Source organism: Ochotona princeps, chromosome 4 (assembly GCF_030435755.1).
Source record: "Ochotona princeps isolate mOchPri1 chromosome 4, mOchPri1.hap1, whole genome shotgun sequence".
Lineage (NCBI taxonomy): Eukaryota > Metazoa > Chordata > Mammalia > Lagomorpha > Ochotonidae > Ochotona > Ochotona princeps.
This window is the reverse complement of record NC_080835.1, coordinates 69,550,254-69,576,733: the sequence shown is the minus strand read 5'-3', so window position 1 is coordinate 69,576,733 and position 26,480 is coordinate 69,550,254. Positions and strand designations below refer to the sequence as shown.

At 41.7% G+C, this 26,480-nt stretch overlaps 1 protein-coding gene across 1 annotated transcript in view; it reads right to left on the bottom strand.

Moving 5' to 3' along the window:
- HEPHL1 (hephaestin like 1) overlaps positions 1-26,480 on the bottom strand; it is an 84,691-nt gene that overhangs the window by 12,839 nt on the left and 45,372 nt on the right. The window contains exons 5-13 of the mRNA XM_004585173.4: positions 21,804-22,058; positions 18,820-18,988; positions 15,900-16,039; positions 15,636-15,767; positions 14,287-14,498; positions 11,037-11,187; positions 7,780-7,992; positions 5,704-5,917; positions 1,033-1,172 (exon numbers count right to left, since the gene is read on the bottom strand). Coding sequence (XP_004585230.2) covers positions 1,033-1,172; positions 5,704-5,917; positions 7,780-7,992; positions 11,037-11,187; positions 14,287-14,498; positions 15,636-15,767; positions 15,900-16,039; positions 18,820-18,988; positions 21,804-22,058 — 1,626 coding nt within the window. The remainder of the gene's footprint in view (positions 1-1,032; positions 1,173-5,703; positions 5,918-7,779; positions 7,993-11,036; positions 11,188-14,286; positions 14,499-15,635; positions 15,768-15,899; positions 16,040-18,819; positions 18,989-21,803; positions 22,059-26,480) is intronic.

Here is a 26,480-nt window from a genome sequence, read left to right as displayed (position 1 = left end):
TGTGTCCCTGGAGCAGTTCTAGCTCAGCAGAGAACCATGTGGCTAAGCTCACCCTCCCCTGGTTGAAGTGCTTCTGGCCTTGATTCTCATGGAATCACTCACTTGCGTGTTTCACTGAATAGAATCCAACCAGGGCTCTCTCTCCCCTCCCCCACCAGCAGCATCAGTGCCTTTGTTCAGAGTTCCATTGTTCTACACCACTCAGAGGAAGACTGCTCCTTCAGGGCTGACTCACTCACATGGTGGATAAACAAGATCCCATGCCAGTGTTAGTGGGGCTGGCAGGATGAGGTATACAGATCCAGCTAGGAGCCATGGTGCCTTACTGTTATCCTGAACTGCACCAGGTAAAGCCATACTGTTCCTGTAACTGCCCTTTGCATTTAAAAGCAGAAAAAGAATTCCAAAAAGTATTCTAGGATCGTCAACTTTAAGGTTGTATGTTCAAGATGGGGTATGGTCTGGTGATTCACCGGTGAGGACGAGTGGGGGAAAGAAAACAGGAAGAGCTTGTCTGATGGCCAGGTCAGGCAGCTGGGCTTCTGAAAGCCCTGGAGGGGTCTGAGAAGGCCAGGAATCAAGCCTCTTGACTGAAACTACCCTTTCTCCCTTTGGCATCTATCTCAAATCAGCAATTCCTCTTTTGTCCCGGTTATTTTTATATTGGATTGGTACAGCACTGTGGTTGGATAATTTGGGATCTTGAAGAAGTTAAGAAAGCATTGCCTGATGCTTGGAAGCAGTAACTTGTTTCAAATTAGAGTTTTCTGACCCAGCAGAGGGGTTGGAAAGAAACCTGGTCTGCCCCAATCATGTGGACTCCCCTGGCATGTTATTAACAGTCTCTCTGCAACCATTCCTTGTCTGAACTGAACACACAGTCTGTGCCCTGGGAAGGCAGAGCTGGAAGATGCCACAGTTTGGATAAAAACAGTTGGATTCCTCTCTCAGGCTCGTGTGCGTGTGTGTGTGTGTGTGTGTGTGTGTGTGCAAGTGTCTGCTTGGGACTGACAGTAGAACTCTATGTCATACCCAGGAGTTCTAAGTGTTGTTCTCGCGGTGGTCGGGCCTTGATTTCCACAAATTCTCCATCTGTATACTCCCGGTACACAACTTTCTTGTACTGAGAGCCAATCCAGTTTTCAGTGTGATTCATGAATATGTCTCCATGTCTGGAAATCAGAAACAGTGGAAGTTAAAGTCATTAGAAGGTGGGAATTTTCTCTTGGGGTGTTCCAGAGAAACGCTCAACAAACCCAGCTATGATCAAGATTTTCCTGGGGAGCTGGTCTTTTGCACCACTATTGGAAGTAGGGCCAGGATCTGCACTTAATAACTCATCAGCTTCTGAGTTGAGTGACACAGAGCTAGCTCACAGATCACTCTTCAGAGTCATGGCCCTAAACACCTGCTAGGTGCTGAACAGAGTGAGCCTTAAAGATTCTCAGGCCCTTGATGCTATACTTCTCTTCTTGGGACTAACTAATCTCCTGCACATGGACATGTGCATATGTGTACCCCAAAACACACACACCCCTATCCACTAGCATTCAGATTTCTTCCAGGTTTCACATGTACCTTCTGATCATTCTGTATCTTACGCTTTTCAACTCCACAAGATCTCAAAAAGGACTCCAGGCTATGTATTACACAGAGACAGAGAGACAGAAAGATTCTCCTTCCACTGATTCATTCCCCAAGCAGCCGCAACAGCCAAAGCGGAGCTAATCCGAAGCCAGGAGCCAAAAGCCTCTTCCAGATCTCCCACATGGGTGCGGGGTCTCAAAGCTTTGGGCCATCCTCAACTGCTTTCCCAGGTCACAAGTAGGGAGCTGGATGGGAAGCAGGGCTGCTGGGATATGAACCGGTGCCCATATGGGATCCTGGCACATGTAAGGTAAGGACTTCAGCTGCTAGGCTATCGCACCAGGACCTGTACTCATATTTCTTAGACACTTGTGGGTTAATACTATGCACAAGAAAAACTAAGTATATAATTATTTCTCTAGTTAAGGTAATCTTTTAATGAAATAATCCTTTGAAAAGTGGAAAATTACTACTGGTTTTGCACTACTGTCCAGGTGTGAGTCCTAGTCTCATGGCTGATTCTACCTTCTTACTAATGCATGCCCTGGAAAGCAGCAGGTGATATTTCTTTTTTTTTCTTTTTTTATTTATTTATTATTTCTAATTCATTAATTACATTGTATTATGTGACACAGTTACATAGGTACTTGGGTTCTCCCCACCCCTCCCCAAACCCTCCCACCATGGTGGATTCCTCCACCTTGTTGCATAATCACAGTTCAAGTTCAGTTGAGATTCCCCCATTGCAAGCATATACCAAACATAGAGTCCAGCATCTTATTGTCCAGTCAAGTTCAACGGCTTCTTAGGTATACCCTCTCTGGTCTGAAGACAGAGCCAGCAGAGTATCATCCCGATCAATTAAAAGCTCCAACATACCATCAGCAAAAATGGGAAATGAGCCAATCCCAAAAGGTTAAATACCACATGTTTGCCTTAATTTAAGATGATATGATGTTATGTATAACATGTTATGTTATGTATGTTATATGTTGTATATAAAATAAAATTGAAATGTCAATGAGGTGGTCACAGAAGGTGGTTAAGAACTCGCATTTACTTTTAGCAGCAGGTGATATTTCAAGTAGCTGAGTCTGCTACCCATTTGGGAGACCCAGATGGAGTTCCAGGTTCATGGTTTTGTTCTCTTGGTCCAGCCCAGCTCTTGTAGGAATTTAGGGTGTGAATTGGTGGAAAGGGGCTCTCTCTCCTTCTACGCCTTAATAATAGAATGAAATTTTTAACTCTTCTATAAGGACATAGTCCCTGCAGGTGAGCACAAGAATCATGACCAGGAGCAGGCTAGACCAGGCCAGATTATAGTACCTACCAGCATATATGTGGATCAGGTCTGGGGATGGGCTAGGCTGGACCAGTTCATAACACCCACTGGCAGATGTGAGAACCAGGATCGGGTACAAGATAGGCCAGGTTGGGTCACAACACCAGCCAGTTCATATTAGGACTGGGACTGGGGGCTGGCTGTGCTGGGCTAAGCTGTAGCACCCACTAGCATGAGCTAGAACTGGGGCCAGCCAGGCTAGGCCAGGCCACACCACCTGCTGGCAAATGCTGAAGTCAGGCAGGCTATGCCAGACTGGGCCACAGCACTTACCAACACATGAGAGACCTTGAATTGGGAGGGGAGTGAGCTTGGTAGGGGGAACAGTGAGGACTCTCCTGCTGGGCCAGTGCTCCTGCTGGTGATCATGAGAGCTGGAACCAGGGACAGGCCCACCTAGGAAGGGCAGTCCATTGACCTGCATGTGAGCTGGACTGGGGGAGAAAAAGTTTGGACTAATCGACTGTATCCACTGGTTCATGCATGAACCAGAGTAAGTGCAGGCTGATCAGACTTTGCTGCAGCATCAGATGACAAGTGCTGGGACTGAGAGCAAGTCCTGTTAAGCTAGACTGCAGAACCACCTAGAAAGTACAAGATCCAGTGCTGGGAGTGGGTCTTTTAGGAAAACTGTAGGCACCCCTCTGATGGGCTGCAGCTCTCACAAGTGAGCATGGGAACCAAGGTTGGGGGTGGACCTGGCTGGACAGGCAGTTGCACCCACCAGCATAATGTGGGCTGGATAATGGGGTTGGTTGGACTGAGATAAGCTGCAGCAGCCCTTGGTATATATAAATTTTAAGCCGAATGGGATACAGGACAGACTGGACCAGTCTCCTGAATATACCAGCATGTGCAGGAATCAGGGTTGGGACAGGCCTGGTAGGGGTTATTGGAGGTCACCCCAACTGGGATGCAGTTCCTGCTGGTGTATATGAGGACCAAGTTTGTGGTGGGCAGGACTGGGCTGGACCACGGCATCCATTGGTTTGCATAAGAGATGGGGCTAGAGATAGAATGGATCCAGCAACCGCAATCATCAGTGTATGTGTGGGCTGATGTACATGATGGACTGAGTCGAACCTCACACTGGCTGACACACACAGGAGTCAGGTCTGGGGTCACTCTGGTGAGGTTTCTTTGGGGACCCCAAAATTTGACTGCTGGACTCGGAATTCGAACTATGGGGAGAACCACAGGATATCTGATATAACTATGGAGTGCATGAGTCAGAACTGAGCCTCCTCAGTTGCTGAAGATGGTGCAGTGGATGGCATACAAAGATGCACCTGGGGGTTATGGCAGTCCATTGGGACCTGCAGAAAAATCTAATACCATAGCAGAGGATGGAAACCAGAACAAACTGGACAATTCTCAGCAGCTGAGCATTGACAGCAAGGATCTGGGTGAGTGGAGACTCTAGGGTGGACTCTGTCAGCCAATGAACCTCAGAAGGATTTCCTCATCCTTGAATCAGTGAAAACAACAGCATTTCAGAACCATCAAAACCACTTGAGCAGAACCCTTGGAGCATGCTCCACATCACAGACCCCGGGATGACATTGGGTGGTTGTCTCCCGTTCCCCAGGTACTGATGAAGTTAGGATGCTGGGTGCAGCTCCTTCCCTTCTCTCCCACCCTTCCTCCAGGTACAGGAAAAAGAAAATTGGAAAAAAAATCATGTCATCCATTTTCCCCTGTTCTTCAACCCTTCCTACCCTAGTCAGTGGTCCACATGAACATACATCCTTCTAACTATGTAAACATCATCAAAAATAGAATGTTTAAAAGAGGCTAAAATATGTATAATGAAAAATTTAGGAGATTAGGAATAGTAATGTGTAGTATTGTTTATGTGTCTCACAGGCTCAGAACATTCCTACAAGGTATGACAAGGGAGAGTTGTGAAGTAGGCAGCAATAAAGGATAAAGAGAAACAATGGCACAGAAGACTACATCATAGCGCTAGAGAACACAGTTCAGTCTTTGAAAACTCTGCTCCGCTCCAGTTTTGCCAGTGAGTAGTCGAAGTACTTGTCCCTTTGCGCCTAACTCTTCATCTGCATTGTCAACACACGACTGCCCAAGCCACAGGTCATTGTGAAGTGGAAAGTAATGGGAAATTATTCTACAGTCTGTACCTGGTTGGTTTGGTCCCTGGACTTTCTAACTCAAGGCAGTAAAGGACAAATATTCACATTGGCCTGCTTGCCACTTAAGCACTGCTGATTTTTGGCAGGTTGTGCTGACTGATAACACTTTGAAGGGAAAGTGACTCTTGAGAATTTGGGAGTACAATATCTACCACAAACACCTGTTCTTTCTGATTCAACTCAGGAATCTACACAGGCAATGGCCTCCTACCCTCCCTGGCTGTCCCAATCCTGGGTCCAGATGGCCAACAACACATGCTCAGCAACCTTTCCCCATTCCCCCTAGTCTATAGCTATCCACCCTTTCAAGAGATCTCTGCTTCCTCTGATGTCTGTGGTCTCCCTAATCCCCTTTCACTGTGGCATCTCCCTCTTTTTTTGCACTCACTCCAAGACATAGCCATTTGTTTGAACCAGCACCTGTCACAGGATTGCCCTCAAGACAACCCCAGATTCCCTATTGGGGTAGAGATGGGCAGCTTTGCTAACCTTCTGGAATAGCCTCTGCCTACCGGAACTGTGCAGACAAAACCCAACCATTGTTAGGGCTCCATATTTAATAAAGTCCTACAGAGCATGCGCAATCCCACCGAAGAGACTTGGTGGCTTCGCCAGTGGTACCTTTCCCCTCCTGCGTCCAAGTGCTGCTTTTCGAACTCCCAGTTTTTGTTAGGGGCATAATCCCATTCTACCTCTTCAGCAGCGATGTAAAAGGTTCTTATCATCCCATATGGCTGCTCAGAAGGGTCCTTGTTGCCACAACTGTTGACCTCATAGATTTGACCCATGCCCCTGATGAAGTGGTGCAAAGTGGAACAAAACACCTTGAAAATACCTGAAAGAGAAGGGCTTGTCAATTTATGTGATTCTCAATTATTGTGTTTTTAGCAAACCTTTATTTTAATCCCAAAATAAATAACCAGTGGGTGGGTTTTTAAAAAATCAGTTAGATAGCATTTTAATATCTGGTTTCCACAAGAACATATTACTTTGAATATATCTACTTCTGGTAGAAGTACGAGGAGAAAACACTAGGAGAAAACACCTGAGATTCACTTGTAGTGGAAAAATAAAACCTGTAGTGCCGCATCAAGAAGCAACTCCCCTGAGTCTTTCCGATGACTCACACCTATTAGAAGAGTCACTCTGTGCATTAATGTATGTGTGACTCTCTTGGCCCAACTTCATTTATAAAGAACAAATCACCTATACATTAAATATTCTAGAAAAAGCTCAAATTAGGCCACATTTCTTAAGCCATACATTTTGCCTAAGGTATTTCATAAGCTGTAAAGCACAACAAATATGCAAGCTATTATTAGAGATAAATGTGCTCCTTCAATAAGCCTTTGATCAAATGTAGTTTGCATTTTCAGTAAAAAGGAAAAAGAAAAAATAGCTAGATTTTGCTTCATAAAACCAACAATCTTGTCTGTATGAAAATCAGGTAGTGATTTAAACTGAATTTCCCAAGCATTTTGTTATCGGGGAGCTACATCCCAATTGAGCAATTCAAAAATTACATAGAACAAATCAAATTATAAGATATTAACTCTCAATGGAATTACTGGATCAATGAGGTTTCTCTTCTAGCAGACCACACTCTCAGAGGTCCGTGACTACTGAGCCTCTCTCTCACCATCTGCAACACACAGAGGACATCCCTCTTGTTACAGATCATGTCTCTACTGTATAAATGCTGCTGCCCCGTCTGTTGATTCATTGGGTACCCATGTACAACTGTGGAACCACACCCTCACACAGAAGTCTTTGCGAAGCTACAGGGAAGATACCTGTAGGCAGACCTGAAGACCTGCCTGTCTATACAGCATTTCCAAGCATCCCATTATTTACATTAGTTACAAATTCTTTATGGTTCTTCAGTAGTCAAGAAATTACCTTTTCTAAGACAAAGAAGAAATGTTTATGTTGCTGTTTACAATCTTGAGTACTCATTGATTTACAGGCAAAGAACAGTTATTAGTGAAATGATCAAGCATTTAAATAGTCATACATCTGTTCTTACCAGCAAACATAAACAAGAAAATATTACTATGAAGGGCTTAACATGTGTGTAGGACACATGAGTAGTAATCAAGGCACGAGAATATGTAGCCAAATCCCTAAAATTATTTCATGTCAAGGTTTGAGTTCCCATTTTTATGTACTGAAACAATTTATTTCACTCTCCTCTCCTTACTTTGAGGAGTATTTTTTTTAATATATGTTCAACATATACCTTCTCTGTGTGATTCATGCTATGCTAGATTACGGAGCTCCTAACCTCAGGCAGTTCTTTCTTTAAAAAAAAATATTTAGTTTTCATTGGAAAGGCAGATTTACAGTGAGAACGAGAGACAGAGAGAAAGACCTTCCATCTACTGGTTTACTCCCCAAAAGGCTGCAATGGCAAGACCTGAGCTGATCCAAAGCCAGGAGCCTCTTCTGGGTCTCCAATATGAGTGCCAGGTTCCAAGGCTTTGGGCCATCCTCTGCTGCTTTCCCAGGCCATAAGCAGAGAGCTGGATGGGAAATGGAGCAGCTAGGACATGAACCAGCGCACATATAGAATGCTGGTACTAGCAGGTGGAGCATTAGTCAGTTGAGCCATCACTCAGGTCCCTCAGGTAGTTCTTAAGCCAAGATTTTGAAGACCAGGTTTCAAATTCCTAATTGATGATAAGAGGGCAAGTTTACCTGCATGGTCTGGCTGCATGAATGCAGTGGTGGACACATGTGGGAACAGAGCCAGGGAGTCACGGTGAGTCCCTCGCAGGTGAATCGTGTTCCCTTGAAAATAAACTCCGTGCATGTCGGTGTCAGTGCCCATTCCAATCAGATGCCAGGAAACTCTGTCCTTTTTGCACATGCTTAGGCCTGGCAGGTTGCCATACATATAACCATTAACAGCTAAATAGAAGGAAAAATACAGTCAGAGCCCAATATAACAACATGCACATGCTGAACATACACCATCAGAGTGAGATATTCCATGTCTCTGGGGCAGGGGAATAGCCCTGGTGTGGGAATAAACACAACTAGGGGAAACCGCACTGTGAATCAATTTAAATTGAATGCTAAAATTAACAATTAACAGTGAAAACATATTAAAGCTATTAAAGTTTTTGAAACACACACAAGTGCACTAATTCTAAGAATCAATAAGGATTAGGTCAGGTTATTTTCAAGCACAATCTTTCTGAAAAAAGATTTCATGATATCCTTCATTTCATAATTTCAGATCCTGAAGAACATCATCCTTACAAAAACATCTGTTGACATCAACAATTTCCCAAAACTCTTCTCTAAAACTCATGCTGGGAAAATCATTTTCTTTTGAAGTTCTCAGTCCTGTCCCCTTCCTTGTTAAATGTGTCCAGCTCAGTTGCAAATGCATCTAATTTCTGCCAGACTTGCATTTGTCAATGACCTCCTATCTGTGAGTTTCCAGATGGTTGCATGGATTCCACATGATTTGAAACATTTACAGGTCTGCCTAGGGGAGAGGGATATTTTGGTAGGAAGGAGGTATCAAATTTATAAAAGGTTAGTCCTTGGGTAGATAAATTATTCTGGTAACTTTCATTTTCTTATCCCAGTAAAACAATAGAAAGGCAATGATTAGATATGAAGACTGTACTTGCAGAATGACAGATTGTTGTCTTTTACATCAGCTCAACCCACTGATAGCGGTTAGCTAGTGCAATGAGTCACAAATTTAGAAACCACATTTCCTCCTGTGGGGATGAATACCATGGTCAAATAGCAATGTCTGATGAGTGAGTGTATATCATTATGTCTTATGCTTGATGTCCCTTAGAGAAATAAATATTCTATCCCCCTCTTATCTTCCCAGTGCAGGAAAAAATAACTCTCATATACATGAATGGCCTTCTGTTACAATCCCATTGTCAAATGAAATTACTTTTTATTTTTGTGTCTGCAAAACTACTGGTGTTTGACAATTGTACTCAAATCTGAGATTATTCATAGAAATTTCAAGGAGTCCTGAGGTTTCATAAAAGAATATATCTTCTGAAAAATATCTTTGATTTATTTTCTTTGCAAATAAATTATCCAAATCATGTCTATCAAATGTAAATTGGCATGTGCATAAATATAGTGCTTTCATGACTGATGGGCAATCTTTTCTGACCTTGGAATACTTGCTTTAAGCTTTGCTTTTAGGACTACTCACTCATTCATTCATTCTTTCATCCAATACCTTTTGAATAAGGTCTATACAATTAGGCAAAACACAAAGCATCATATGTCACATGAATCCCCTGACCACAGATAGAACTTAATTTCTGATTAATGCAAAATTTAAGAAATATTTATTCTGAAATTTCATTTTTTTCTTTATTAAAATACTGAGTTTATTTCACATGTATATTTGTCTCCCCACCAAATTTCATTTTTAAAATAACATATCATGCATTTTTGAAATATGAAAGCGAAGTTTTATATTGCCAATCTAGGATGGGGATGGAGTTCATATGGTCTGTTTCATTGCTTAACATTTTTTGCATTCTGATCTCTCTGATGATAAATTTCTTTTACCATTTAGTTTCATCATTAAGGAACTGCTATATTACCAAATTTCTAGCATAGTTTCCCTTTGTAATTGTCTATTAATAAATAGAGAAACAAATTTCATATCCAGTTTAGCAGTACTTTTAATAGAAGATGATATTGCAAATGCAATACTTCCTACTTCTATCATGCCAGGAATGCACTCTTTGAACTGAGAATCTACACATGGGTAACTGCAATCTAGATACTGTGGATCAGTTGCAATCTTGAACTTTCTTGGTTTCCGTGGCAAAGAAACAATTTGGGGGATATTTTATTATTCTTTCATAATATCTTAACAGGCAATAAATATAAGAGTATTTCCAAAAATCCTGGAAAATAGAATTAAATAAGTTTATTTTAAAACAAATAAAAAGTGAAATTCAGACATATTATTTTTCATAATACACATGCTACATGAACTTTCACAGATGTTATTCTTGGTCCTAAAACAGTTTCATATCTGTTATCTTACAGTGCTTGCTCTTGACACTTTCATTGGCTGCACACACTCTTTGGAGGATTTGTACTCTTCCTCATTGCTCTGCCATCTTAGGCAATGTGCCCAAGACTAATGGGATGTGTCAGTCAAATGTAGTTACCATGTGACTTACTGTTGTAACATTTGACATAAAGAGAGGTAGTGAAGAGAATTAAGTAATTCCTCTCTAATAAATATCTAGGATAGGAACAAGTAATAATTTGAAAATTAATACATTGATCACTCATGTTACTTGATTAGAAATGCTTGGCTGCATAATTATCTCCTACTGGCACTGTTTGACTTGACATTATTGTGAACCCAAGGGAGAGTGTAAGCCAATAATTTTTTACACATTTACAATGCTATGATCTTTGCCAGTATGTATAAAATATTTTATATGTACTCATTAAGTTCCACAACATTACTAGAAAATAGTGTTTTTTAAAAAGATTTATTTATTTATTTCATTTGAAAGAGTGAGAGAGAAGGAAAGACAGAGACCTTCCATCCTCTGGCTCACTGCCCAGATGGCTCACTCCTAGCAGTGTTTGAGCTTTACCCAGGTCTTTCATGCAGGTGGCAGGAGCCAAACATATGGACCATCTTCTGTTGCTTTTGCCAGGCACCAACAGTGAGCTGAATCAGAAGTAGAACAGGAAGGACTCCAGCTAGCACCCCTATGGGATACTGGCACGCAGACAGCAACTTTATTGGCTACATCACAACACAGCCCCAATAGCAGGGTTTTACCATCGCTTGTGTAACTGAGGCCATGAAATAATTACATGACCAATACCCAATAACCCCAAATTAACATAATTAATACATTGCAAACATCTTGATTTCAAATACAATGAAGTCTTTCATTTGCCAGAGGGAAAACCATTTATCATACCATGCATTTTGTTGGATTCCACAAACTTCTTGTCTTCTTTGTCCACGCTGTATGGACGCCAGGCAAACCTCTGAATATTTTCATCAACATACCTGCTCAGATTTTCATCAAACACTGTAAACAGTAGGTGGAATTCCTTGTCTATTCCTTTCTAAAGAGAAGAAAGCAAATACATAGAAAGTATAGCTTGGAGAAACTGAGCGTCTTCCTTCAACTTCAAAGCTGACACAAAGCTGATCAATGTTAGCCATAGTATGATTTTCCTGTTTCCAGGCTGATCTTCAGTCATTTGCCCCAGCTCCAGCCCCTCTGGCTTCATCCTATACCAGTCCCACCTAGCTTAATACAGCTACCCTGTCCTGCTCTTCCATGGAACCTACCAACTACATTCCTGCTTCAGGGGGGTTTCATGTGTTGTTTGTACTGCCTGAAGAACTCCATGCTCAGGTCTTGCTTGCTTCACTCCCTTGTTCCAGTCAATTCTTCACCTGCTTAGAGTGGTCTTTTGCAAACATCTTTCTAAACAAGCCACTCACATTCCACCCAGCCCACAAATTCACTTGCTTTACTTCACCCTGCTTTACTTCTTTATAGCACTCATTTTCACCTGCAATCATATTCAGAACTTATTTTTAAACTGTTTTTCTCACTACAATGTAGTGTTCATGAGGTTGGGACATTTTAAATTCCTCTCAATATTCCTAACTTGAAGAAAAATGCACAGAGACGTACTCAATACAGGATAGTAAGTTAAAAAAAAAAAAAAGAATTCCTGTAACAGATGAGTCTTGGCTAAATTAGTTACTTATGTTGATACTGGGGACACTAAAGATTACTTCACACTGTGTATATTCCTAATCAACCCATATGAGCCTATTTGGTCATACAAAATCCCAGAAGACTGAAACCGGCTTTCATTACAGCTAAACTATGTTTTGTTTTCTTCCTGTTTCTAATCTACTCCCTAACAAATCTTGCCTAATTCTCTTTCCTGCTCTAGACAGATCCTTGGTAATGTTACCCAATCATATATCTCTACTTAAATTGGACAACATAATCTAAACTCACAGTGATCCAATCCCTACCTACCTGTTCACCCACATCTCTTGATCCTTCCCTCTCAGTACTTCGCCCAAAGCAAACCTAAGCTCCTCTAGGTCTCTGAACTTGTATCTGCATGCATCTAGGTTTCATGAACTCTGTCTTCTTTGCCAGTGCTGGAAGATGACATGTATTCCACTGGTTTTAATAGTCCTCCACCCTTTTCTGCTGCAAATTCTTATTTCAACCTCAGAAAGAAGGAAAGATGTGGGAAAGTAGGTGCGTAGGAAGAAAAGAATGAAGGAAGGCGGGAGGGAAATAGGAAAGGAAGGGAATGGAAATAAGGAGTTTGGTTGAATGGCTATTATGGAGGAGGCATGATTATTAGTACACAGCTTTATATCATCTGATTATATTCCATACAGTTCACTCATGTCTGGCATAATTTATGACAGTTGACTGACAAAAGATAGAAATACCTCTTCCAATGCTTATCTCCACACCTGCCTAGAAGACTCCTGACCAAGTTCATATTAGAAGAAGCCTGACACATATTAGGTATTTCCTAAGTATTTGTTGCACTATAATTAGCTTTAGGGACCAGCACAATGGCTCGATTGGATAACCTTCTACTTGCAAGCGCCAGCATCCCATATGGGTGTCAGTTCATGTCCCAGCTGCTCCATTTCCCATCCAACTCCATACTTATGGCTTGAGAAAGTAATAGATGTTGGCTCAAAGCCTGGGGACCCTGCACTTGCATGGGACACCTGGAAGGCATCCCTGACTCTTGGCTTTGGGTAGGCTCAGCTCTAGCCATTGCAGCCATTTGGAAAGAAACCAGTGGATGTAAGATCTTTTGCTGTTTCTCCTTCTTTCTATAAATCTGCCTTCCCAATAAAAGTGAATAAATCTTAAAAATTAACTTTCTGGCTGGCCAGCTGGATTTCTTAAGCAAATTCTAGATATGGGGTGTTTCAAGTTAGTTGAGGGTTTTTTTTCCTATTAATTTTATATAAGTGGACTGGCTGTGAACAGCATTTATCATAGATAAAAATTTCCAAGATCAGAAAGATACATAACAAATTTCAAAATTAGCTCTGAATGGATGCAACTGGAGCAAAATCAGAACCACCTCACAAATTTTTTCGGCATTCATTCTCCTTGGCTCAAGTATTTAGCTGGTGGGAAGCAAAATACTGGATTGGAAAAAAAAAATGGGTATTCAAAGCCCATGTTTTATGATTGACTCTCACTACTGCTAGGTATATTTCCAGAGATATAACTGATGTTTCTAAGTCTCAATTTCTCCAGTCTTAAAATGCTGAGAATCATTTTGTTTTATTTGTTATGGCTGCTGAAGTAGAATATAGATATTGAGTTTACTAAGCACACCGCAGATATTTCCAGGATTGGACTTTCATGGAGGAAAATATAAATTCGATGTGGAATAAGATACCTTGTGTCACCTCAGCCCAGAATTCCCTTTGATCATAAGAATGGATCCATGCTATGATAAATATAAAATACACCATTTAAGTAAGTTGCCTAGTACTCGTGATTGTGATACAATTGGTGAAGTAAATGGGCAATGAATTGATGTTTTTCTTTAATCTATGTGTCTAACATTGTGTAGATATGCTTGCTATGCTGTTTCTTGCCACACTGATTAACACAAACATCCAAGCCTGTAACTTGGGACTTACAAGAAGCTGTCTATATGCTTAACCTTCAATTTACAAGAGTGAGACACAGTGGTTCATGGCCTTAGCTGCATATTAGAATTACCCAGGGTTTCTGATTTAGTCGGTCTGGGGCATATTAATCAGGTTTAGCTAATGTTTGGTCAAGGGTGAAATTCTTGTCCAGCAAGAAGAATCCCAACAGAATCCCATGTAGATCTCTGAAAATCCAAGAATCAAACAATGTATAGGGAAGAAAAATACTGAGTCCAAGTCAAAACAAGTATTAATCTAGGTTCCTAGCTGAGCATCAGTGAACTGTGAAAATTTACATCTTAAATTTCCAAAAGAAAATAGAGTAGAATAAAATTTCCATCAAGTAATATTCAATTTCAAGGGGAAGAAATGAAAGGAAGAGAAATATTTTTGGAACCAATTCTTTATCACTCTCTAGTCTCTAGTTGGAGTATGCTGGTAACTCTCACATACAAACCTTGGGAAGAAACTGGTCATCTCTGGTGACTTACCTGTGTCCCATCAGCATTGAGACTGCCCCTTTTGCAGACTAGCAAAGGCCCCACAAGGCCAGAGCTGGTGTCCTTAATTGGCTGAACTGCTGAGAAGTACACATAGGTCAGACAGGGAGGATCCTCAGCTGTGGGGCTTACACCTTCAGGCACTGTCCACCTGTATGTGAAGGTTTCACCTGGTTTAACGTGTGCTCCTGGTTTCAGGAATCCTGAGTAAATAAATAAATGTTTCAGAGCAAATCCAAGAGCACTAAACTATCAGTTTGGTTTCCCAGCCCTTCCACAGATTATAATATCTTTCATGGAAAGATGCTTATTTTCTCTTTAATATCCTACAAAGGTATGGCACTGCCCATAGACTGCTATTTTATGAGGAGGAAGTTTCAATAAATGGATTATTTCCTTCATAACTTTAATAATATTTCTCACTCAAACAGCAGGTTCAGCAAATATTAGGTATGATAGTTGTTCATTCAGCAGCCAAACATTAAGGAATCCCTTCCAAATGGAATATGTTATGCTTTACCATACAGAAGACATATTTTAAAGTTATACAAGATCTCTATCTTTTAAGTGTTTGGAACCTAGGAAATATAAGTAGGAAATAACTCAAACACACATTGGATCTCTCCACTAGAGCCCAAGGATTCACTCTGCAACTTTTCCAATGATTTGCATACAGTGTCCAATACATTTTCTGAGTTAAAATAAAGAAAATATGTTGGTTATTCATGGTGTTATTCCTATTTACTGTGAGTATTTTGATCAAGGAAGAGAAGTATAAAGAAATGTTGCAGCCATAGAAGAGGTCAAATATGGGTTTTGGAGACAAAGTTTCTCCCTCCATCCCCTCACATTTGGTCTGGTATCACACTTCAGCAAGAGAAATTAGCCCTGATGGCCTATGGTGTCTGTTGTCATAATAGGGACAGGTACACAGAAGCCAGGAGTTTTCCAAAAATGGTGGGATGAACACAAGGATGATTCCTGCAGCCACTGGACCAAGCTGCCTTTCCTATGGGCCTTCTGCAATGCAAGCTTTAAACACGTATTTATGAGATTCACTATATTCCTAAAGGAAATAGAAAGAAAATAGTGATTCCTAAGAGCCTATGGTAAGTTTCACTGTTCCTGAATTCTCTCCATTGCATTCCAGAAAGCCCTGTTAACTGAGTGTTATCATTCCTATGTGATAGATTAGAGGAATAAAGCCTAGAGGGTTGGAGTAGCTGACCAAACTCATTGTGCCCATAATGGGAAGGACTAAGATTTGACCCAGGATTCCCTAGGCCTAAGGTGTTAGCTCTGTCATGTGCTAATTTTCCTAAGCCCAAAATAAGACTTACCATCTACATTTGGGGCTGCATCAGATGCCTTGTCATAGAACACACCATGGGGCAGAATACTGTAGACCTTGTCAGCTTTGTTGGCAAATGTCACTAATATGGTGTCACCCACCTCTGCCCTGATGACTGGGCCTGGAAAACATCAGTGGGGGAAACGAGTGACAAGAAACAAAATGAATGAAAAGCAGAATAGTTGCTCTAAGTACATGTATGTATCCAGCTAAAACATTACTGGTACAAGACACGCAAATGATGTTACTCTACCAAGAATTCCAAGATGGGCTTCTGTGTCAGAGGGTTTCTTTCTTTGAGTAAAAGTTGCATCAACATATTCCACATACTGAGCCTTCCAATATTTCCCTCCTATTCGGTTGTTCCCTTGCTTGAAGTAGAACTCTGAGTTACTGTGGAAAGACAGGAACCTGACTGAGAACATGCCTCACCACATCCAAATGCCTTAGTTCTGGAGTCTTGTTGTCTTTACCCTACTTTCCCATCCATCTCCCCAGAAATGACAGTTCAGGCTTCAGCAAACTTCCCATCAATCACCAAGCAGTCTTCAAAATCTCCAGAATCTGGAAAATAGTCAGATTCATTTCTCCCTTAGCCATTGCATTTATTTCCTCTATGATCCAATCACAGAAGAGACTGGCAAATAATGCCTACTTAGCAACACTGGCATCCCAGAATGGTGTCTTACAAAGTAACAAAGCGCTCACTGGTCTCCTTGCAGAATAAGCAACCCTCCAACCCTTGCTGATGTCAAGCTGAATAGCCTATGTATATAGGAAGTTCCGTCACACCTGGCAAATTAAGGAGTGGAGTGTCTAGGTCATCAAATAGCTTCAATAATGGAGAGATATCATATAGACTATCTATGAAATGTGAAAGTTGTGAAATACAGTCATACAACTTCTAATCTCCTTATTGTATCCATCCTTACTTTGTTAAAAATTGCATTCTCCTTTTCTATATGCCTTTTGAATCTTTCCTGTTCCTTCCCACCCACGGCCACAACCCAATTCATTCCTTATCACCTTGGGTTTGAATTATTGTATGAAACTCCTAACCATACACTGCAGTTTCTATCTCACAGGCTCATTTTGGTTTTAGCATAAATACTACACTAGTCTGCAAAAGGGTGAATGGTCATTTACCTCCTCCAAATTCTAAATTCTTCCCACTGCCAATAAAGTTCAAAAGTTGCAAAAAATCTCATTATACTCCAATGCATTGTCTATTCCTACATGCAAATACCCACTGTCCTGTGTAAACCTTCCACTACACTAATTCTGATTTCTTTAACCATGACTACATCTGTTCAGTATTCACTTAATTAAATTCCATCCTTCTTCAAGGTCCCATGTAAATCCCACTTCTTCTAAGTGTTTCCTAACTATCATGGCTTGTTTTGAATACCCAATGAATTCACTGGCTGGGTAATTCATCCTTCTCTTATTTGTAGCTTATAAAGTGACCTGTTCACACAGCTACTTTCTCCACCTAAGAATGAGAACATAGTCTTAGACATCTTAGACCCCCCTCATGTAAACTAGTACCTTGTGCTTTCATTTGAATTTTAATCACATCTTCATTCATTGCGATTTATTGATTGAATATACTTTAAGATTTTATATTTCAAAAAGCATTTCAGAATCCTACAGGGCTTATATAACACAAATGCAAATACTAATTCTTACGTTTATGAAGAGATACTGGACAATAGGAAATATTGGTAACAGAGTTTTCACATGTGATTCACACAAATTCTTCAGTAAGATTCAAATACATTAATTTGGTCGAACAGTGAATGAATGAAATGTGCAATTAAACAAAAAGTATATATGACTGATCATAAGAGAATTTTTTAAATACTTCAAATATAGAAAGGTCATAGTGTAACAATAATCATTCCTGGGATACTACACCCAACACTTGTAAGTGTTTTCACAGACATCATGTGTGTGAGTCTGTAATAGCGACGGGGGTTCACATCCATTTAATGAATTACTGGGTTCAATGAGGAAATCCCATGTACGCTAGGATCCTAGAGATAAAATGATTCATTATGGCCCAGGAGTCAAGGAGGCTTCATTTAAAAGATGATAATAGAGTTAGGTTTTGAAGGAAAATTTGAATTTTATTGGTCAGAGGAAAAAAGTTTACTCATAATTTGCCTCAAGTTTCCCACAAACTCAAGAGCTCATCTCCACTGAGAACACTGTCTTACTTTCTCTTCAATACTGCCTACTCTGAATTGTGAGCTTAGTAATTTTTTTAAAAGATTTATTATTATTGGAAAGCTGGATATACAGAGAGGAGGAGAGACAGAGAGGAAGATCTTCCATCCGATGTTTCACTCCCCAAGTGAGCCGCAACGGCCGGTACTGCACCAATCCAAAGCCGGGAACCTGGAACCTCTTCCAGGTCTCCCACATGGGTGCGGGATTCCAAAGCTTTGGGCCGTCCTCAACTGCTTTCCCAGGCCACAAACAGGGAGCTGGATGGGAAGTGGAGCGGCTGGGATTAGAACTGGCGCCCATATGGGATACTGGCACGTTCAAGGCGAGGACTTTAGCCACTAGGCCATGCCACCGGGCCCAGTAATTTTTTAAAAAAAAAGATTTATTTTTATTAGAAAGTCAGATATACAGACAGGAGGAGAGACAGAGAGGAAGATCTTCCATCCATTGATTCACTCCCCAGGTGACCACAACAGCCGGAGCTGGGCCAATCTGAAGCCAGGAGCCCAGAGCCACATCCCCCAAGGTCTCCCAGTGGGTGCAGGGTCCCAAGGCCTCAGGCCGTCTTCGACTGCTTTCCCAAGCCACAGTCAGGGAGCTGGATGGGAAGTGGGGCCACTGGGATATGAACCAGCACCAATATGGGATCCTGGTGCATTCAAGGACTTTATCCACTAGGCTTCTGGGTCCAGCTTAGTAGTTCTCATGGCATTCACCACTGCTGTTTGAATGAATTAATGAATGAATGAGTGAATCCAAAGTTTGTTTTTAAGTTAGCCAGTCTCAAGTAGTAACTACTCTGACGGTTCTCAGTGATTCTTAAGTAACAGTGCTAATACCTGCTTAAGCAGTAGCGTTTTGCCATCTAGGTGGCATGTCTCCATCAGAGCAGTGTCCAGAAAACACACGAGAGCAAAGGGTCGGCAACAAAGAGTGCTTACCTGCCAGAAGCATTCAGGGGAAGACCACTAAATTTGTCATACCCTTGAGGACCATAATCCCAAAGAACCTTCTCAGCTGCTATGAAGTAGCGCCTTTGATGACCCTTCACGTTAGAGTGAGAGACATTGCTTTTGCAGTTACCAACATTGTATTGGCCCAGCATACCAGCTACAAAACAGAAGAAAATCACAAGGCAAGTTCAAAAGGCTCAACTAAGGAAAAGATGGAAAAATGTAATGCCGTAAACACTTAAAATTTCATACAGAAAATCAAACCTTAAACAAAGTTAAAGACAAAAGAATAAGAATGACTAGGGGGATATTTATAACAAATGGGACACATGATTAGGGTAGTTGGTAAGATTGCCACTTGTGGCACTGGCACTCTATATCGGCACTGATTGGAGTCGATTCTTCCACTTCCAATCCAGCGCCTTGCTGATGGTCTGGAAAAGCAGCTGATGGTGGCTCAAGTGTTTGGACTTCTGCCACCCACATGAGACAACAGAGGTCAAATCCTGGCTACCTGGCCCAGTGCTGGCTGCTGCAGCTACCTGGAGAGTGAGCCAGAAGACGGACAATCTCCTCTCTTTCCTTGCATCTTGCCCTCTTTCTGTAAGTCTTTCAAAAATTAACTCATCAATGCTTACAAGAAAGATGAATATAAAAACTATTTTTTTAAATAACAAAAGGGGCAGAGGCATTTGACATGGTGGTTAAGGCACTACAAGAAAAGATATTTATCAAAATGTGATGTTAGGGCCTGGCACGGTAGCCTAGCGCTGCAGTCCTCACCTTGCACGCACCAGGATCCCGTATGGGCGCTGGTTCTAATCCCAGCAGCCTCATTTTCCATCCAGCTCCCTGCTTGTGGCTGAGAAAGCAGTTGAGGACGGCCCAAAGCCTTGAGACCCTGCACTCACATGGCAGACTCGGAGGAGACTCTGCGCTCCTGGTTTCAGATTGGCACAGCTCCGGCCATTGTAGCCACTTGGGATATGAGTCATCGGATAGAGGATCTTCCTCTCTGTCTCTCCTCTCAGTATATCTGATTTTTCAATAAGAATAAAATAAGTCTTTTTAAGAGATCTGATGCTATTATCTCTACATATAATTGATTTTAAAAATTTAATTGTATGTATTTTCCAAATTTTCAGCAAAAAAAATTCTGCAGGTATATTTTAGAAAATACTGTATTTCAGTGAATGTATAAACAGCAATTTATTTCGCAACTCCTGGCTAAACTTAGCACACTAATGTTCTGACTTGAATGTTACAACATCTTCCCATGTCTAACAACACAAAAACCTTTGAGAAATAGACATCTGCCTTATTTTTCTTTGTCTTCCCAGAGGAATATCCAGGACATATTAACTTATCAACTCATTACAGTTATTATCATTTGAGAGAGAAAGACATACTGAGCTCCCATCTCCTGGTTTCCCCCCAAATGCCTACAATAGCTGGGGGCTGGACCAGGTCAAAGCTGAGAGCCAGGAACTTTCTCCAGGTTTTTCACTTGGGAGACAAGGCTCCAACAATTCAAATCATCACCTGCAATGCGAGGAAGCTAAAATTAGATGCCAGAGTTTAGCATCAAATCCAGGCAGTCTTATATGGGATGGAGACACAACAAACAGGCTACCCACCTCCTAACTGATAAATTCTTGAATAAAATTCACTGGAAAGAATCTAACTGGCTCATGCTGCCATTAGCTGCATAAGGTTGAGGGGAACAGGCATGTGTTACCAAAGCAGTCCTGAACAGTTGGATGTCTGCACCTGCACTACTTAAGTTTAGTGCATGTCTACCTCATGGACACATTTTTACCTGTTCCTATTTTCACTACCTTAAACCAGATCCTTTACATATCATCATTCTCATGCTAATGATGAGTCTTACCTAGTGCTCAGTACTCAGAATTTGCCATCAACTCCTTTCTAAAAGCACACATGAGAACTTCAAAATTACATGGTAATGCATATTATAAAAAATATATAGGGTCTCTCTTTCTGGTCAGGAGCTTCCATTACTCTAGCACCTCGACTCTTGGCTGGTCCAGGACAGGTAATCCCCTGAGCATGGTCCCTCTGTACTGCTTAGATGGAACAATGGATATAGTAATGTTGTTTCTCATTTGTATACTATCAGGAGTTCCAGGAGAGGTGAGGCCTAGCAGTGATGGAATGTGGGCAGAGAAGCCAGGGAAAGGTGAATGTCTGCAGCTTTGTAAGTGTGTCCAGGTTATTCGTTGTATGTCTCTTAGGATAGCTTATATTGTTGGGGAAGCTGGGACATAGGTCTTCAGCTTAAAGGATAGACTTAAAGATAATGACCATTTGTTCCTCTTTGGATTATGATTGGTTGGATTGCCATATGGACTTGTGATTTGCTATTTGTAATATGCTCTTTTATCACCAAGCTTGGTTAATAAAGACTCCTTAATAAACCTTAAAAAAAAAAAGTATATACAGGGCTTGGCACGGTAGCCTAGTGGCTAAAGTCCTCACCTTGAACGTGCCAGGATCCCATATGGGCACCGGTTCTAATCCCAGCGGCCTTGCTTTCCCATCCAGCTCCCTGCTTGTGGCCTGGGAAAGCAGTTGAGGACGGCCCAAGACTTTGGGACCCTGCACCCACATGGGAGACTGGGAAGAAGCTCCTGGTTTAGGTTTGGTGCAGCTCCAGCCCTTGTGGCCACTTGGGGAGTGAATCAGTGGACGGAAGGTCTTCCTCTCTGTATATCTGACTTTCCAATAAAAATAAATAAATCATATATATGTGTGTATATGTATATATGTACATGTGTGTATATAGATGCATATGTGCCTGTATATATATATAATATATATATATATATATATATACAGATTACAATTTTGTACTAAAAGTCTATCCAAAGCAGACATTTTGTGAGTACCAGTAATGGTATGGTTTAGTCGTACTATTCTAAGCACCTCCATACCATCTTTGTCCTTCTTACCTTGCAGGTGGTCGCTGACTTGGCAGGTTATCATCCACTTTCCAGGGTTCTCCACTATCATTTCTGCTGTGAGGAAGGTGGCTGGGAACAGGTTCACAACATCTGTCCGATGCCCTCTGCTGATGAAGGTGTTGCCATAGAAATAGATGGAGTGGATGTCTATCTCATTCCCCATTCCAAACAGGTGCCAGGACACAGATTCACCCACACACATTTCAGGCTCAGGGAAGTTTCCAAAGAGGTACCCATTGAGAGCTGAAAACAGAAGCACACTAGTGGGAGAGACTCGCCTGCAGAGGCAAGCAGGACCAGGAACAAACAGCATACCAGAAGATCAGTGCAAGTCAGTGGCTGCAAAGGTTTCAAAGCTTGACTCTTCAAAAAAAAAAAAAAAATCCCAGAAGAAAATTATAGGCTTTGCAATGATCTTTTCTGAGAGAAATTATTCACTAAAACTGAAGGTCAGCACATACTGAAAACAGCCTTGAGTACCATAAACTGGTCAGGGGTGAACAGGAGGGACCTGTCCCCACCTGTCCTCAGCCTTTGCTAGCATATCTGTCTTCTGCACCAAACTGATTCCTGTAATTAGACACCCAAGCTTGTTCTTTTTACTGCCACTGGAAACTAGCAAAGAATCTGACATATGATATGTACTTTACTAAGTGACATATTATACAACAAAATGGAAAGGAAATGCACTCATTAGGAGATCCATATAACGTGTTAAAGACTATGCACTATGTAACTTGGCAAAGGGAGAGGCTCAGAGGGAGGTGCCTGGGCAACTCCTCTGGCAAGATACAGACCCTCCAGGTCAGCGCAAGAAGCACAATAGGAAACAGCCTAGAAGCGGCCATGGAAAATTTCCCACGGACATACATTTGGCACGGGACAGGGACAGACCAGGCTGAATCAGTGCATGTTGTCCACTAGCATATCCGATCACCAGAACAGAGTGTGGGTTGGGCCGGGTTTGGTTGCGACAAAACCAGCGTACAATGTGGAATGTCAGGGCGAGGTTACGGGTACTAGATTTGACTGCAGATCCCAACCAGCACACGTGAGAACCAGGAGGGGCAGAGCCAGCATGGGAATTTAGGGGCTGGTCCCCTCACCGGACAGCCACTCCCACTGGAGAGCATGGGCTGGTTTGGGGACAGACCACACTAAGCAGGGCTACAACACCTGTGTGCCGCATGGGAACTAGACCAGGGAAAAGACAGACTAAGCAAATTATCCCATACTGGGGCAAGCATAAATTAGAATGGATGAGGGGTGTAAGGACTTAGCCGCTACACCAGCTGGCAGAAGCTGGCTCTGGGGACTAATTCTGTCAAGTCAAATCGCAGAACCACCCGGAAAGTGCATAAACCGGGACAGTGAACGACCCAGGAGGGAAACAATGGGTTCCCCTCTCCTGGATCACTGCTCCCACGGGAGGACATGATAACTTGGAAGGGGGCTGGGGTGGCTAAGACAGAGAGGAACTCAACAACATCTGTGGGGGCTGGATGGCCAAGCTGGTTAATCAGAACTAAGCTTTAAAACCCAGGGACAAATACAAGAGCTAAATGGGATGGGGGACAGACTGGACTAGTCTGCTATACACACAGGCAAACCAGGATAGGGGGCAGGCCTGGTGGGGATTATTGTGGGTCGCCCTGACTAGGCCGCAGCCCCCACTGGCTGACGCAAGTGCCGAGTATGTGCTAGGCAGAACCAACCTAGTCTGCAACACCCACTGGTTCCAGAGCAACTCCAGTCCGAAAACAAACCAGCCCAGGAATTGCACCTACAAGCTGATTGTGGCAATGACCAGCTGGACTCAGAACCCTAGCCAAGAAAAGACAGAGGACAGAACGGGTCAATCAACCATCTCAGATACATGTTGGCAGCGAAAACCAGGCGAATGAAGACTCTATGATGGACAGTGTCAACCAGAGAACTCTACAATGACCTCATCGAACTGGGAGTGGCGATTCTGGCAGTGATTCATAACTAGAGAAATATTAAAACCACTAGGGGTTGATCGCAGCTAAATAGTCTCCCCAAGAAGCTGTACATACCATCTGGACAATGAGCAGCTGGACTATGTGCTTAGCATCTGTTTGCAAGGGAAGAATCTTGATTGAATTTGAACTGTAATGCTGCAACAGGGTGGGGGGGGGTCCACCATGGGGGAAGGGCATGGGGAGGGGTGGGGGGGAACCCCAGAGCCTATAAAACTGTCACATAATGCAAAATAATTAATAATAAAAAAGACTATGCACTATGGCATCAGCCATGGCATGTAGTGCTGCCATCCCATATGAGTGCTGGATGGATTCCTGACTAAGTCAATGCCAATCTAGCTGACCTGGAAAAGCAATGGAAGAACGTCATAGTTCCTGGGTCTTTGCCACCCATGTGGCAGACCCAGAAAAAACTCGTGGTACCTGGCTTCAAATTGATCCAGCTACAACTGTTGTGGCCATTTTGATAGTGAACCAGATAACGGAAGAGCTCTTCTCTTTTCTCTCTCTCTCTCTCACTGCTTTTCAAACAAGAAGTCTTTGAAAAACTACATGTTTATATTTTATTATTTTAAAAATCAGGGAGAACAGTTGTTTTATTGGATGTTGGGAAGGCAGAATATTGCAGACTGTGCTTACATCATAACTGGCACCAAATAATATCTCTAAGTTACCGAAATAATAGCCAGAACTTATTAAGTGCAGAAAATAAATTAATTCTGAATGTTCAAAAACCACAATACTTCCTCTTAAATTCCAATTGAGCTAAAGGCAATTGTGATTATGAGAATGACTTAAGAAGCACAACTAATTTAATCAAGAAATCTTAGCTTGATTGAGCATTTTCTATATTATTTCTTTAATTTTTCCTCCAAACTTGTCTAAGTTTTCTTTGACAGTGTTCAAGAAAAATTGATTCCAGTTATCTGCATCCACACAGATAAGCTTTTGTTTTAAACATAGTCTTTATATCTTACATAATTCTTTCTTTTGGATGCTTCCACTTCAAAAGAATTAAACACAGTGAGAGGAATTAAGCGTGCAGACAAGTCTAAAAAACTATCACTATCAGTTGGTGCTTCTCAGCAGTATATTTGAGATCACTCCCATTTTGTCGAGAGCAGGAATAGCACTGATTGTAGCAATGATGTGAACTGAGGATTCTGTTTAACTGCATCCTTCATTGCCTGTCTCCTTCACCCTCTCCTTTCCCTTACTTCTTTCCCTGCTCAAATGTTTGCCAACAACTGGTGTCCATTATGGTTCATGAAATAAGCCAGTCTCAAAAGCAAAGATACCATATGTTCTCTCTGATATTAGGTCACCTTTACACAAAACAAATAGATATGTAGGTAAACAAATATATACATATATTCACATAGATGAACTGTGTAATGGAGACTAGCATACTGCAAAGTGAAAATAAGTTGCAGTATACCTCTCTACTCCCAAATAAAAGTAGGACTCCCAATGAAATAGTTAAATACACCTTGACAATTTGAAACTAGATTTGCTACCTTGCCTATACCTGCAATGCCATGATACATTTAAATAGCAGAAAGTTAAATTTGTAACTGTTCCTAAATGGGAAGAAATGGTGGGAGGGGAAAATGGGGAAGAATGGGAGAGGTAGGGGGGATTCCCTATATCTACAAAACTGTATCATGGAAAATAGCAATAACAACAACAACAAAATAAATAAGTTAAATGCTTGCCAAGTGTGACTACACTAAGGTTGCAGAAATATCACTAGCAGAAAAAACAGGGTGGGTGCCCAGTGGAAACAGTATCATGGCACTCACACCTCCCTGTCATCATGATCAAACACAGCCAGATCAAAACTTGCTGGTCTGAGATTTCTGTCCCAGGTTCTCTGAGGCAACTTCCTAACTCATCTTCTCATTCTGACCTTAGACAATCATTGGTACCTTGAGACCTCAGCTTCTTCACCTATAAACTGGGGAGGTCAGATGATCTTTAGCTCCCTCCCTTTATCTTAGAACTTAAAAATAATAAAAAAGATCTATTTGCAAGTCAGAGGAGGGGGCAGGCGTGGTGAGGCAAACTCATCCTTCCGCTGGTTCACTTCCCAGATAGCCACCCCAGCCAGCACCGAGGCAGGCTGACACCAGGAGCCAGGAGTTTCATTCAAGTTTTCCATATGGGTGGCAGGAACCTAAACAAGTGGGCCACCTTCCATGGCTTCTCCATAGCCATTAACAGAGAACTGGATGGCTTTCACAGGCAATTAGCAGAGAACCAGAATATGACTTAGCACTCATTGGGGTGCTACCATCAAGGCAGCATCTTTATCTACTATGTCACAATACCAGTGTCTTACTCTTAGGATGTTATGACTACATTAGACTGCTTCAGTTAGGATGGTTTTTAGAGACTTGTCAATGAATGAAGTGGAAGATTTACATTGAAGTTGAAAATTACACACAGTCTGGTGTATAGGGGATGCTCTCTCAATAAATTTTGTTAATTTAGGAATGTCTGTGAAACAGAGTATATTCACCAGTGCATATTTAAACTTTATGCATAGTATAGTTCTTAATATTAATAGTCACTCAGAAAATAATTACCGACCAAGCAGAGGTTGCAAAGCACAGAATTATTATATGTGATGTCCGTCTCATTCTCCTTTTTCCCTCTCTCA